This window comes from Ahaetulla prasina, chromosome 3 (genome assembly GCF_028640845.1).
Source record: "Ahaetulla prasina isolate Xishuangbanna chromosome 3, ASM2864084v1, whole genome shotgun sequence".
In the NCBI taxonomy this organism is placed as follows: domain Eukaryota; kingdom Metazoa; phylum Chordata; class Lepidosauria; order Squamata; family Colubridae; genus Ahaetulla; species Ahaetulla prasina.
In genome coordinates this window covers 99,737,596-99,753,580 of record NC_080541.1, presented here as the reverse complement: position 1 = coordinate 99,753,580, position 15,985 = coordinate 99,737,596, and the positions used below count along the sequence as shown (strand labels likewise).

Sequence of the window (15,985 nt, the reverse complement as noted above, 5' to 3'; positions counted from 1 at the left end):
ATTATTACATTTATTAATGTACAGCTGCTTACTTTATTAAATGTACAGCTATAAATGCAAAAGACACCCTCTTTGGTAATTTATGTTTCAGAAATTATAGGGAGAGAATTAATGTCTACAACTGACTTTGATAATTCATAATATAAATTCAAAGTTCAGTTCAGTGTATTTTTATTTTTCATTAACCTCCTCAATGTTTTCCTACTATCTGAAGGAAATTATGTAGCAATTCTGTAGAAACTGTACAGCACAGTCCTATAGGTTTTCTAAGGAACAGGATCCTCTTTGTATTAAAAACAAAAACACTTGGATAAATGCGATTAGAATTTCAAGTCAACATCCATACTTCTATCTGGCAAAAAGACTTCCTTTTTATTTTATCCCTGCTCTATCTCTCACATGTGCTTCAAATTTTTACAGATCATTCTTCATAGTTACTCCTGATCTATTTATATGAAGTATTAATGTTTTGGGAAACTAAATGTCATTCTGCTATATATCTTTGCCTTCAGGTATAAAATGGTTTGTTTTTTAATTGATCATAATTAACATGTTTTGTGCATTAATGTTCAAATTCTTGTTTAGGGTTTACAGTAAAATTTCTTTTATACAAGTTTCTAGTCATTTGACATTAAAGTGAGTAAATTATGACTTTCTGTTCTTTCTCCTTTGTAACAAAGTAATATACTTCATGATTTCCAAGCCTTCCTCAACTGGAAAATCACTACCAAGTCTCTCTTGAAACCATTCAGTAGAGCTCTTTGTAATTGCTTTATAGCGTCTTTGTTCTGATTCAGAGTCTCCAATACCAAATCCCATGGTAACTGATTTTCTTTATGCGGTAGGGTTGTAGCAGCATACAAATGAGTAAGACATGACACTGAGTCCATCTTCTTCCAAGTGCCTGATACAATCTCACTGTGAATTTCACATGCTTCCAAATTCAAGAATGCAAGAACAACATTAACAGAAACTAAAAAAAATGATAAAGAGCTACTCAGCGGTGAAATAAGTCTAGCAGTCAAAGGAGATACTTAACCCAATACTCTTGTGATCCATTCTAAGTCTGCAATGAAACAAAGCAGTTTGAATCAGCTTGATACTATGTAATTAATCTGAGTCTGAATAGTTAACTGCTGTGAAAGATGCTATAAAATTATTGTATGAGATTAAGGACGTGTTCTTTTACACCAGTATAATATGTGCTGCAGTGGAATATATGAAACATTTATCAAAGTATCCTAAATTCTAAGGGTGGGTCCATCTTCCCTCACTGCTTTACCATGGCTGAAAACACCAGTCTTTCCTGTGATAAATAACTTCAAATCCCATTCAATCAAATAATTAAAGGCAACTTTTAAAAACGAGTATTATGAAAATTGCAAAATTTAGAGTGGATGTTTCCTGTATTAAGTCTGCTTATTATTATACATTCTTTTGAAGCACTGTACATTTTCATAGTAGCACATAAAAGGAGTTCGAATGTGCTTTTATACGTTGAATGGAAATATATTTATTTTCTTAATTATTTACTATCCATTGTAAAATATAAAGTGGAAGGCATAAAAAGAAAGAAAAATCAGTTATCTTGTAAATCAGGGGTCTCCACCCTTGGTCCCTTTAAGACTTGTGGACTTCAACTCCCAGAGTTCCTCAGCCAGCTTTGCTGGCTGAGGGACTCTGGGAATTGAAGTCCACAACTCTTAAAGGGACCAAGGGTGGAGACCCCTGTTGTAAATAATGCATTTTAAAATATCCATGAATGTTAGAGGCAAAATTCTGTCCAAAGCCAACACTCATGTTGAAAACTATAATCTTTTTAAAATATGCTATATGCTAGGAAATATCTTAGTCATATGTTGCCTTATTGCATATCTATTAAATAATCACAAATGCATAAAAAGGAACATAAATAACCATATAATTAGTATCTCCTCAATACTATAAAACTATAATAATCCCCAGTTCATATAAGCCATATTTGTAAGTCTTTCAAAATTCATATTATATCTTCAAATAATGAGAATTTTCCTCTTTCAAAAATACCACATTATTGCTTAGTATGAGATCTGAAACTAGCTGATATTGAGGTTTTGATGTGGTTTTAAAACATGGTTTATTTATCCAACAAAAGTTTATTTGATACAGGTACAGCATATGATTTAACAAAATCGGTGAACACAGTTACTGTTTTATTAGTCAAAGTTTACTCTTTGGGGAACAAATCTTTAGCTGATCAGTTCTCCTTCCTCCTACAGCTGTGAAAGGTTTTACTTCTTTTTAAATGGATGGGCCAGTAGGCATGGATGGGCTGGTGGAGATTATGGGAGGGCTGATGGAGGCTTTGGGCAGGTTGATTCACACTATCGTAGAGTGCTTCAGACAGAATGTGGGTGATGCTATGTCGTATGAGATCCATAGGATCTTGAATTCAGGAACTGATTCCTCAGGAGAAAAAGCAGCAGAAGAAACTCACCCAGCCTTCCCTGCAGCCTTTGCCATTGACTCCGCTTGTGGGAAGCTGGCAGAGAAGATTGCAAATGGTAATCACATCACAACTCACTGTGATGTCATAATCGCAAACCAGGCATCTGAATGCCCAAATCATGATGACATTATCAAAGGAATGCTGTGATGGCCAGAACTTTGAGGAACAATTGCAACAGCTGCAATTTCAATGACCAGTTGTAAGTCTATTTTTCAGTACCACCATAACTCTGAATGAATGGAATTAGCTGGGGACTATTGTAAACTAAATCAAAAAACCCAATGTGTCCTATCATTCATCATAAGCCCTATGAAATAATTCAGTTTTCAAAAATCTCCAGAAAATGAAACCTGTGAGGCTAGTCAGGCTTCTTTGGGAGGGCTACACAATAACAAGCTACTGCCACTGAAAACCAGCACTTAGGAACTTCTGCACGTAAGGAAAAAAAGATAACATTTCAAAACATTGCAAACTAAGAGCTGACAAACATCACTGGGAAATGATTTCAGACAATCCATTTGGATCCGAAAGTCTACTAGCACAGTCAAGCCCAATGTAACACTTTCTGTATTTAGATCATTGAATTAAAAAAAATGACCATACCAGAGAAGGATGGAAAGGGTGTGGGAGGGTGGGACTGAGTATGTATTAAACTCAACACAGCAGTACAATATTGCATTTGAGTCAGATCACATGCATTGCTTTAACATGATCTTTTAAAATCCCATCTTTTGTTTGTCGAACATAAATATAAGAGAAACCCATGAAATATTGGATCCTGAGCTTTATATGTGAATTAAATCCTTTACAATGAAATCTGTTCAGGTGATATTTGTTCAATCATATTTTCAAGTGAATATACAGAAACTTAAGAACTCTAAACCTCAAGATGGAATAATCAGTATTCTAATTTGGAATGTGTAGGAGGTGGGTTCTACCAAAAAGAGATGGTCCTGCAAATCCCAAGCACCAAGATATATAGGTATTTTGCATTGTACTTGAAAACCCACTAGTAATCCACATACAGCACAATGCTGTTCTTGCAATGGAGGGGCTACTGCATTTTGTATCAACTACAGTTTCCAGATAGTCTTTAAAGAAAGCCCCAAGGAGAGTGCTTTGCCAAATCTATTTTAGAGATAATGAGGAAATGAATATATCTTGAGATAATATAATATAACAACAGAGTTGGAAGGGACCTTGGAGGCCTTCTAGTCCAACCCCCTGCCCAGGCAGGAAACCCTACACCATCTCAGACAGATGGTTATCCAACATTTTCTTAAAAATTTCCAGTGTTGGAGCATTCACAACTTCTGCAGGCAAGTCGTTCCACTTACTAATTGTTCTAACTATCAGGAAATTTCTCCTTAGTTCTAAGTTGCTTCTTTCCTTGATCAGTTTCCACCCATTACTTCTTGTTCTACCCTCAGGTGCTTTGGAGAACAGCCCGACTCCCTCTTCTTTGTGGCAACCCCTGAGATATTGGAACACTGCTATCATGTCTCCCCTAGTCCTTCTTTTTATTAAACTAGACATACCCAGTTCCTGCAACTGTTCTTCATATGTTTTAGCCTCCAGTCCCCTAATCATCTTTGTTGCTCTTCTCTGCACTCTTTCTAGAGTCTCAACATCTTTTTTACCTCGTGGCGACCAAAACTGGATGCAATATTCCAAGTGTGGCCTTACCAAGGCATTATAAAATGGCACTAACACTTCACGAGATCTTGATTCTATCCCTCTGTTTATGCAGCCCAGAACTGTGTTGGCTTTTTTAGCAGCTGCTGCACACTGCTGGCTCATATCTAAATGGTTATCTAAAGATAAGATGCACAGATTTGGAAAAAAATATAAATCTCTCCATGTTTTAATGTAATCAGAAACACTTAACACATGCATTTGACGATTTATTAAAAGCAAGTGGTTTTACCTTGAATCTCTTTCTTAGTAGAAATTATTTCACTTTATTTTTCAGGTCTTTCGAATTTCTATAAGTTTATTTCAACAGCTAGGAATTTAAAACCCTTTCTAAATTATTTTCAAATTTGATTTACCACAACCCAGTAAAAGACTACTTCTCTAAAAGCTTCTTATTAATATAATATAATATTATTTTTATTTATTTATTTGTATCTCACCTTTATTATTTTTACAAATAACTCTCAAAAGTGGAACATATCCAATAAAACTTTCCATCTTCTATTTTCCCCATAACAACAACCTGTGAGGTGGATCGGGCTGAGATATAAGACTGGCCTAAAGTCACCCAGCTGGCTTTTCTTGGCTAAGGCAGGATTTGAACTCATGGTCTCCCGCTTTCTAAGCTGATGCCTTAACCACTAGACCAAACCACTTTTTAATATTTTATTTTATTTTTTAAATTTCAAATTTAATTTTTTTTTTTTACAAAACTACTTCATACAATCATTCTATGTTTCTATCTTTGGTTAGACAAGGATAGACTTCCATAGCATGACTTCTAAGGTTTACATGCATGTAGTTTTCTTGAAGTCACTCCAGATGTGATTTGTCATTACCTATTTGAGATGTATATTGAATGCCAGTCATGGGCATTCTTATAGACTCCCAGGCCCATTTCTGCTTAGCTTTTATGGGGTTACCTAAGCTAAACTAAGTACTTCCAATTGTGCATGCACTAAAAAAGCAGTCTACAAAACCAACACAAATTCATTAATTTATGCATACAGGTAGTCCTTGACTTCGACCACAATTGAACCCAAAATTTTTGTTGCTAAGTGAGACATTTGTTAAGCAAGTTTTGCCCCATTTTATGATCTTGCCACAGTTGTTAAGTGAATCACTGAGGTTGTTAAGTTAATAACATGGTTGTTTAAGTGAAACTGGCTTCCCCGTTGACTTTGCTTGTCAGAAGATTGAGCAAGGGGATCACGTGAGCTTGGGACACTGCAGCTGTCACAAATATGAATCAGTCGCCAAGCATCTGAATATGGATCATGTGACCATGGGGATGCTGCAATGGTTGTAAGTGTGAAAAACAGTCATAAATCACTTTTTTCAGTCCTGCTGTAACTTCGAACGGTCACTAAATGAACTGTTGTAAGTTGAGGACTACCTGTATTTCTCTAGATAAGTTACATCTTTAAAAATCATAGGTAGCAGAATTATAATCATGATAGTCATTTTAAGGCTGACAATTCTCTAGCAAAAATATCAGGGGGAAAAAATCAATGCAATTAAAAGTACAGATATTTTAAGGCAAATATTTCCTTGATTAAAATGATCAAACTGAAAAATAAACACAATATTATTATGTTTGTATTGCAGCAAATGACCTGCAGCACCCTGCATTTTCAAATTCTACAGAACTGAATTTATTTCTCACAGTGATTTTTGCCCATTCTTTTTTTAAAGGAACTAAATTTAGCTGATTTATATGTCATGCTATTTCATCACCTCCCCAGTTTTCACAGTGCATGTTTTTGCTATTAGTTTTGCTAAAATTCATTATCAGGTAACACACATAACGTAATTTAAAAATAATTTTGCTCTACTGCTATATTAGACACCTTCTAATACACAAGGGGGATGATCAATACAATCAATTATCAATTTCAATTTATTATGCAAAAATAATAAAACCATTCTAATTAAGTACCTAATGCTGTTCATGCTTCCAGTATCAGATCCAAGTTTACATCTCTCCAGTTGGCTGGCCACAATCTGACGTTCAGCTTCAAGTTCTCGTGTAAGCCTTTCAAACTGCAACTCCTGAAAGATAAAATACAGAGGTTTATGATCAGTTGAAATGTTAGTTAAGAGCAACCAAACTTATTAAAAAGCTTCCCCAAGAAGATCTATCAACCCCAATGTATATCTTTATTACTAAAATGTGATATTATTCATCATATAAATAATATAATATAATTGTATATTATATCTGTTATATTCCAAAAGGCTTTGGTTTTTGTTCAGAGAAGAGCTGGATAAGTTTTGATAAAAAAGAAAGCTTTATGTTTCATTCCTATTAGAATTACAATACATTTCATTATCCTTTTTCTCATTCCAGAATTGCTAATTTATGTTAACATAATTAATTCAGAAATATTTAAAATTCTGACCAGTATGCGATCATATCTCTTAGTATATCCTACAACTGTTGCAGCAATAAGAAGTACAGAAACTAAAAATAATATTTTGTTTTGGGTGGATGAAAAAATATCCAGGAACTACTTCTTTGCTTTGTCGCAATTATTAGAAAGTTTAGTTATTTTTTTATTTATTCTCTCTTGTTCATCATTAAGAAACTCATGAAATTTAATGCAGTTGCAGCAAGCCATGCTTCACTGATTTTGTTTCTAAAATTCTTTTGATAATGAAAGTTTTATGCAAATTGTATCTTGTTTTTAGCATAATAATGTTGCATCTAGGCAAATTTGTAGGAACCAGATATACAATGCAATGAAGAACGTAACTATTAGACTAAAGCAGTATCAAAATGATGTCACAACAATTGAAAAGAAAAAAGCCTAGAAACATAACTACAATGGAATAGTGGCTTCTTTTGCCTGCCGGGAATAATTAGAAATAGGAAAACAAGGAACATCAGAATACACATAGCAAGTCACATATATTAAAAAAATATGTTGCATTAAATGAAATTTCTTTTTAAAAAATAAGGTTTTAGGATCTACTATAGGATTAAAACCACATTTTAACACAAGTACCTTGATGAACGTATCTTTTCTTTTATGTACACTGAGAGCATATGCACCAAGACAAATTCCTTGTGTGTCCAATCACACTTGGCCAATAAAAAAAAAAAAATTCTATTCTATAAGTAGCTCTTAGGCCTTTAGTATTTATAAATGTTTTAATGTATAATCTATTACAATGTCACTTCATAGTGAGATGGGAGGCACATAAACTTAATAAATAAATAATGAATAAAAAAAATCAAGGAAACAATATTGCAACTTACTAAATATTTTAATAGTGAAGTTTACTCATTTTTCAACTATATTTTGAAAATAAAAATGCTCAGTTCATTGATGTATACATTGGCTTTTTATTGATTATTTTGTTTTAAAATTCTGCTTATTAAGCTTATTTTATCATCCTCTTTGGAATCATTTATATTGGAGATCATCCATATGAATTTCCAGATGAATTAAGTTAATCAAGTGAAGAAATGGCAGCACCTTTTCTGTTAAAATACTTCAGTCAATTTCCGTATAAAACTGAAAACTTCAGCTGGTTTCCCCTTCTTATCTATCCTGCAGGACCTTTATATACAATAAATAAACGGTTTAAGGCTTCATTCTCTCTTATCTTAACAGAATAGCAGCATTGAAAGGAACCCAGTATCATTTCAGGCAAATGGCTTGTGAACAAATCTTGTTCATAAACAGAGTGAAATAAAATATATCATATGTCCATAAAATGAAAGAACCTTATATTAGCAGTACTGCAGATATTATTCTATGAACTATATTCATATTATTCTATTAATTGTAGTTATGTTCTAAAATAATTTCTGTAAAACCATGTGGGAACTGAAAAATAGCACAAGAGGTCAATGTCATGGTCTATAGCTAGAAGTAATAGAAGAATATGTTCAGAAAGAACAGAATTTTTTGATGTAGAAAGGCAAGTCAATGAGCAATGGTGATCATTATCATCATCCCCAAAACAATCTGATAAAATTTCCAGAAAACAACTATGTAAATAGACTTCCTTCCTTCTTACATATAACATGCTATCGAACTGCTAAGTGGGCAAAAGCTGAGTTGAGTGACGTCAATGCTAAGACTCCAATTAAAAAAAAAAAATTCTATTCTATAAGTAGCTCTTAGGCCTTTAGTATTTATAAATGTTTTAATGTATAATCTATTACGATGTCACTTCATAGTGAGATGGGAGGCACATAAACTTAATAAATAAACAATGAATAAAAAAATTAAAGGAAACAATATTGCAACTTACTAAATATTTTAATAGTGAAGTTTACTCATTTTTCAACTATATTTTGAAAATAAAAATGCTCAGTTCATTGATGTATACATTGGCTTTTTATTGATTATTTTGTTTTAAAATTCTGCTTATTAAGCTTATTTTATCATCCTCTTTGGAATCATTTATATTGGAGATCATCCATATGAATTTCCAGATGAATTAAGTTAATCAAGTGAAGAAATGGCAGCACCTTTTCTGTTAAAATACTACAGTCAATTTCTGTATAAAACTGAAAACTTCAGCTGGTTTCCCCTTCTTATCTATCCTGCAGGACCTTTATATACAATAAATAAATGGTTTAAGGCTTCATTCTCTCTTATCTTAACAGAATAGCAGCATTGAAAGGAACCCAGTATCATTTCAGGCAAATGGCTTGTGAACAAATCTTGTTCATAAACAGAGTGAAATAAAATATATCATATGTCCATAAAATGAAAGAACCTTATATTAGCAGTACTGCAGATATGATTCTATGAACTATATTCATATTATTCTATTAATTGTAGTTATGTTCTAAAATAATTTCTGTAAAACCATGTGGGAACTGAAAAATCGCACAAGAGGTCAATGTCATGGTCTATAGCTAGAAGTAATAGAAGAATATGTTCAGAAAGAACAGAATTTTTTGATGTAGAAAGGCAAGTCAATGAGCAATGGTGATCATTATCATCATCCCCAAAACAATCTGATAAAATTTCCAGAAAACAACTATGTAAATAGACTTCCTTCCTTCTTACATATAACATGCTATCGAACTGCTAAGTGGGCAAAAGCTGAGTTGAGTGACATCAATGCTAAGACTCAAATCACAGAGCAAAAATCATCTCCTGCATCATTATGAGCCACTATGCCTCTTTTTGCAAAAGTAACAAATACCTTTATAAATTTGCTTTGACCATATTTAAATAACAGCAGGACATATAACAGCTAAAAGCAAGTCAGTCCATTATGTCTCTTAAGTATGATAAATCCCAAATATAACATTCATTAATTTAAAATGAAATCAATAAGATGTTGCTGTTTTTTTGCAGTTTTAGTTCTAATAATTATTTCCCATGATGGTAACAGATCAGTAAAGAATAGTAAACATTCAACGGGCTGTACTTGGCAAAACTGATGATATCTGAAAGGCTAGAAGTTGCATTTGACAGACTGTTAACTGTCAGAAAGATTAGGAAGCTGTATTGCTATAGAAAAAAGAGAATTACCCTAAGTATATGATATATGGAAAAAACACAGTAGTGGAGATAAAAGGGAAAAGAACAAAGGACCCATGGTGTGTGTGAATAAGACCAAAGAAAAAGTAATGGAAAGAATCACAGAAAAAAGCTACTTATATTAGGACGAGAAATCTAGATCTGAAGCAGAAAGCAACAGTGTCAGATCAGAACATTTAGTGGAGGGAGAAAGAATCAATAACCAGTTGTTCCCTTATACTACAAGAAAATTGCTGATCTGATTGCTACCATCGGAGCATGGTTCTTGCAACTACATCCAGATATGGTTTCAAGAACAAATTCATTCTATAACATTCAAAGATGTCTAAAAATATACTCGACATATATTTTCTTAAATGTATGGAACCTAAGTTACATTGTCATAAATATGACTATAAAAATTGTGTGTGTTAAAAGAAGCATTTTAACAATAGAATAAGAAAATGTTAGTATTGGTACTGGTACTTAACAGTATCAGCATTCACTAAAAGAAATATGTGGATTAGAGGTTTTGATTGCTTTTATTCTTGTTATTTTGAATTACTAAATAGGAATTTAAAAACACAAAATAATAAATGCCCTCTGAAAAAGTGATGGCTGAAAGTATTCATTGGAATTTGTATAAATAGAAATGATACATTCTCTGAGACAATCTTATGCTTAAGATGCAGTCATAATTAGGATAATTTTTTTATGAAAAATCTAATATTTATATTAAATTTTGAAGAAAACTGATTATTGGACAACATTATTCAAAATGAGGTAGTCAAAATAAGGATTAACAACTTGAGTCATAGTATCTTTATAGCAATAATATTTCCAATCTAATAAACGTAATGCACATGGACAGGTTGCTGGGAAGACTGAATACCACCACATGTTTACTGGACTCGTGCCCCTCCTGGTTGGTGCTGGCCATACAGGAGGTGACACGAAGCTGGCTCCAGGGGATTATTAATGCTTCTCTGCAGGAGGGGATCTTTCCTGCTGCCTTGAAAGAGGCGGTGGTGAGACCTCTCCTCAAGAAGCCTTCCCTGGACCCGGCTGTTTTAGGAAATTATCGTCCGGTCTCCAACCTTCGCTTCACGGCGAAGGTTGTAGAGAGTGTGGTGGCATGTCAGCTACCCCAGTACCTGGATGAAACCGTCTATCTAGACCCGTTCCAGTCCGGCTTCCGGCCCGGATACAGTACGGAGATGGCTTTGGTCGCGTTGGTGGATGATCTCTGGAGGGCCAGGGATAAGGGTTACTCCTCTGCCCTGGTCCTATTAGACCTCTCAGCGGCTTTTGATACCATCGACCATGGTATCTTGCTGCACCGGTTAGAGGGGTTGGGAGTGGGAGGCACCGTTTATCGGTGGTTCTCCTCCTACCTCTCTGACCGGATGCAGACGGTGTTGACAGGGGGCCAGAGATCGACTCCGAGGCGCCTCATGTGTGGGGTGCTGCAGGGATCGATTCTCTCGCCTCTCCTGTTCAACATCTACATGAAGCCACTGGGTGAGATCATCAGTGGTTTTGGGGTGAGATACCAACTGTACACTGATGACACGCAGCTGTACTTTTCTACCCAGGCCACCCCAACGAAGCTATCGAAGTACTGTCCCGGTGTCTGGAGGCCGTACGGGTCTGGATGGGGAGGAACAGGCTCAAACTTAATCCCTCCAAGACGGAGTGGCTGTAGATGCCGGCAACCCGGTACAGTCAGCTGCAGCTGCGGCTGTCTGTTGGGGGCGAGTCATTGGCCCCGATGGAGAGGGTGCGCAACTTGGGCATGCTCCTGGATGGGCGGCTGTCTTTCGAAGACCATTTGACAGCCGTCTCCAGGAGAGCTTTCTATCAGGTTCGCCTGATCCGCCAGTTGCGCCCCTTCCTGGACCGGGATGCCCTATGCACGGTCACTCATGCTCTCGTTACCTCTCGTCTGGACTATTGCAATGCTCTCTACATGGGGCTCCCCTTGAAGAGCACCCGGAGACTCCAGCTAGTCCAGAATGCGGCTGCGCGGGTTATTGAGGGAGCCGTTCGGAGCTCCCATGTAACACCTATCCTGCGCAGACTGCACTGGCTGCCTGTTGTCTTCCGGGTGCGCTTCAAGGTGTTAGTTACTACCTTTAAAGCGCTCCATGGCTTAGGACCGGGATACCTACGGGACCGTCTACTGCCAACGTCTATCTCCCAACGACCGGTGCGCTCTCACAGAGAGGGGCTCCTCAGGGTGCCGTCAGCCAAGCAATGTCGGCTGGCGGCCCCCAGGGGGAGGGCCTTCTCTGTGGGGGCTCCTACCCTATGGAACGAGCTTCCCCCTGGACTCCGACAAATACCTGACCTTAGGACCTTCCGCCGCGAACTTAAAACCTACTTATTTCGTCTTGCTGGACTCGCTTAAATTTTATATTATTAAATTGATTTATGGGTTTTAAATTTTTTAGTAAATTTTAGAGGGAATATTTTTATCTATAAGTAGCCAAATTAAATAGGTTTTTTAAGGGTTGTTTTTAGTTTTGTATTGTTGTTTTCTTTCTGTATTTTATTTGTGGCTGTACACCGCCCTGAGTCCTTCGGGAGAAGGGCGGTTTATAAATAAAAATATGATGATGATGATGATGATGATGATGATGATGATGTCCTAATTCCAGAATAGTAGTAAATTACAGGTCAGTTTTACAAATTCAATCTTCCTATACCAGAAAATAAGACTTTCAAAATATAACAAGCAATGCTATTTATAACATTTTATAACGTTTCAGTTTTTGAAAGTAGTAGCAACTAATCTCCAACTACTCATATTCCTCTTAAAATGCACTGATTCTTTTTTTGATATTATCAAATGGTGCCCCCTCTAACTCCATCAGATTTTTTTCTTGGTTGATAATTACATGAGAACTCAAAATGCCACAATTATTCCTAAATGATGAAGTCATGCAAAAGCCAGAAGGAATGTACAGATAGTCCTCACCTTATAACCACAATTGAGCCCAAAATATCTGTTGATAAGTAAGACACTTAAGTGAATTTTGCTCCATTTCTTGCCACAGTTGTTAAATGAAACTTATTTTATTTAGCATATAGTGTTGTTACATTTAGCTAGGAGACTACAATGCTAATTCTGAGTAATAGTGTGCCTGCCAATTTAGTAGCTCTGTTGTGTGTGCCACAGAAGAGCGAGCTAGCTTTGCACCAGAAAGAAAAATGAGTGGCTCTTTCTGCAGTAGCATCCAAGGCCCTTTCCCTCTACTGAAGCTGCCTTGCAAATGGGCATCACAAACAGGAAGGTTCAGAACCAGCGAGAATCTGATTGCCTGAAAAGAGCACCAGATTGTCTCCCCACCAAAATGTTATCTATTTATCTACTTGCATAGAACATGCTTTCAAACTGTTAGGTGGGCAGAAGCTGCGGCAAGTGATGTGACAGTATCACACAGTGCTAGGACTCAAACTGCTGAAGCAAAGACCATCTCCAGTGTCATTCAGCCACTAAGCTACTGCATCTCCTGTTAACAGAATCACTGCAGTTGTTAAGTTAGTAACATGTTGTTAAGTGAATCTGGGTTCCCCACTGATTTTTCTTGTCAGAAGGTCAAAAAAGATGATCACATGACACTGGGACACTACAACTGTCGCAAATATGAACCAGTTGCCAAGCATCTGAATTTTAATCATGAGACTACGGGGATGCTGCAATGACCATAAGTGTGAAAAATGGTCATAAGTCACTTTTTTCAGTGCTGTTGTAATTTCGAATGGTCATTAAATGAATAGTTGTAAATTGAGGACTTATCTAGAGAAATACAAGTAGTCCTCAATTAGTTAGCCCCTACTTAGTTAGAGCTGAAAAAGTTTCTTGGGAAAGAAGCAAAATGTCTTCAAGAAAAATCAAGAAAGTCCAATTGCTGTTTGAAAATGCACCTTTGGAACAACCATGATTTGGATGACTGCAAATCTCCGTACACATGGAGTGGTATAGTACTGTGCAAAACAACAGTACTGCATTAGTAATGTTACTAATGCAAAACCTTCAGTTTCTTACAGTATGTGCTGCTAAATAATAATGAATTAATAATGAATAAAAGAAGCCTTTTATTTCAGACATTTGCATGTGAAAATAGAAAAGGAGTACAAATATCTGAACTGCATGGATCATTACTAAAAGAAGATATTTATTTCATATATAAGCTATATATCAATTAAAGGTGCTCCACATGCTTACCCTATTGGTGCCTTATGGATGTGCTGATCTACAGCTCCCATAAGCACTTTTTTACTTCTAAAGGCTAAAGTAGAAATTAGAACACTGCTAAAATAGGAAGGAACATAATTTACAGCTCAAAGCACCATAGACTTTCCCTTAATCTTAGGTAGAACTTCCAAAGTCCCCCAGAAGTTGCCACTAGATTGTAATATTTAGTTTCTACAACAGATGAAAACTGCATGGGCAAAAATCATATTTTTTTCATTAATTAAATAACTATAATTATAGTTCATAAATCAATTTTAATTTTTGATTTGCTTTAATCTTTTTGTTCCGGTCCAACACATTATCTGCAATATAGCTATGAAAAGATTGGGCATAGCCTTTGTTCCTGAAGTTATGTACCTTTAAACTAAAATATCATAGCTATATTTTTGCATATCTGTGTGACCAGTACAAAACCCACACATTTGTTTAGGCAGTATTCATTTCCATTTCCATTTATACAATGCTTCAGATTAATTTAGCTGTCATCCGGAATGGAATAATTCCCATACCAAAATTATTGTATCAATTAAATTATAAATTTACATTAGAACTATAAAAATTTACAGTCATTTCAGTACAAATTATAATTAAAATAACTAAAAATTGAATTATTATCATGGAGTATAAAATACTAAACCACTGAAATCTGAGTGTTTAAATTATCATTAATGTTAATACTATAGCTATGAGTAATATAGTGTAACAAAACAATGTGGCACGACTGTTAACATATAAAATGAAATGCAATTAAATACTAAACAAAAATGCATAAAAACTAGAAATAGGCATGAGGAATGTCAGCTTGCCACCTGTTTACTGGGTTTAGATCAGGGTGAAATCTAAAAATTTTTGCTACCGGTTCTATGGGCATGACTTGGGGGGGGGCGGTTCATGTGACTCGGTGGGCATGGCTATGTGACTGGGGGATCAAAAAACAGAAACTCACTAGCAGTGTCCTGCTGGAGAGGGTTGGACTAGATGACCTCCAGGTCCCTTCCAGCCCTAGATTATCCTCTGAAGCTGCCTCCAGTGCCAGGTTTGTACTCCTTCCTTCCTTCCTTCCTTCCTTGCTTCCTTCCTTTCTCTCTCTCTCAAAAACAAACCCCACACACCCTGTTTTTCCTCCCAGCAGGCTTCCCTGATAGCCAAACCAAAAAGCAGGGAAGCCTGCTGGGAGGAAAAATGGACTCCCCCCTCCCATTTTTTGATTTGGCTAGCAGAGCCTGCTGGGAGGAAAAACAGACTCCCTCCCCCCCCATTTTTTGGCTAGCACCCAGCTGAGCCGCGCGATCATCAGAGGCTTTTTTTACTTTTAAAAGCATGTTTTCGGCCGAAGAAAAAATGCTTTTAAAAGTTAAAAAAAAACCTCTGATGATTGCATGGCTCAGCTGGGCATGGGCGGGGGCAGGGATTTTTGCTACCAGTTCTCCGAACCACCCACCACCATCACTACTGGATTGGGCAATCCGGTCCGAACTGGGAGCATTTCACCCCTGGTTTAGATCCTTCCTATTTAGTAAAAGCAGCCAGGGAGGTGACCCATGGTTGGGTCCAGTCCAATGTGGCAGCCTCTCTGAAGATTGTGCCTCCTGCTTTGAAATAACAGTGCCAGATTCCCTCTCTGTAACAGTGCCTGCTCTCTGGAAGAGACTTGAATCAGAGGTGGTATTCAGCAGGTTCTGACCAGTTCTGGAGAACCGGTAGCGGAAATTTTGAGTAGTTCAGAGAACCGGTAAATACCACCTCTGACTGGCCTCGCCCCCATCTATTCTCTGCCTTCCGAGTCCCAGCTGATCAGGAGGAAATGGGGATTTTGCAGTAACCTTCCCCTGGAATGGGGAGGGAATGGAGATTTTACAGTATCCTTCCCCTGCCATGCCTACCAAGCCAGGCCCACCAAGCCACACCCATAGAACTGGTAGTAAAAAAGTTTGAATTCCACCACTGACTTGAATGTCCTCCCCCGCTGTTGTTTAGAATGACTGTGAAGATTTGCTCTTTGGCAAGGGAGAATAAGACCCCTTGCTTCATTTCATCAGATTTGTGGTA

General features: G+C 36.5%; 1 protein-coding gene across 1 annotated transcript in view; it reads right to left on the bottom strand.

The window, feature by feature from the left end:
* The window catches only part of CTNND2 (catenin delta 2), a 546,840-nt gene that overhangs the window by 393,950 nt on the left and 136,905 nt on the right, over positions 1-15,985 (bottom strand). The window contains exon 3 of the mRNA XM_058176992.1: positions 6,123-6,235. Coding sequence (XP_058032975.1) covers positions 6,123-6,235 — 113 coding nt within the window. The remainder of the gene's footprint in view (positions 1-6,122; positions 6,236-15,985) is intronic.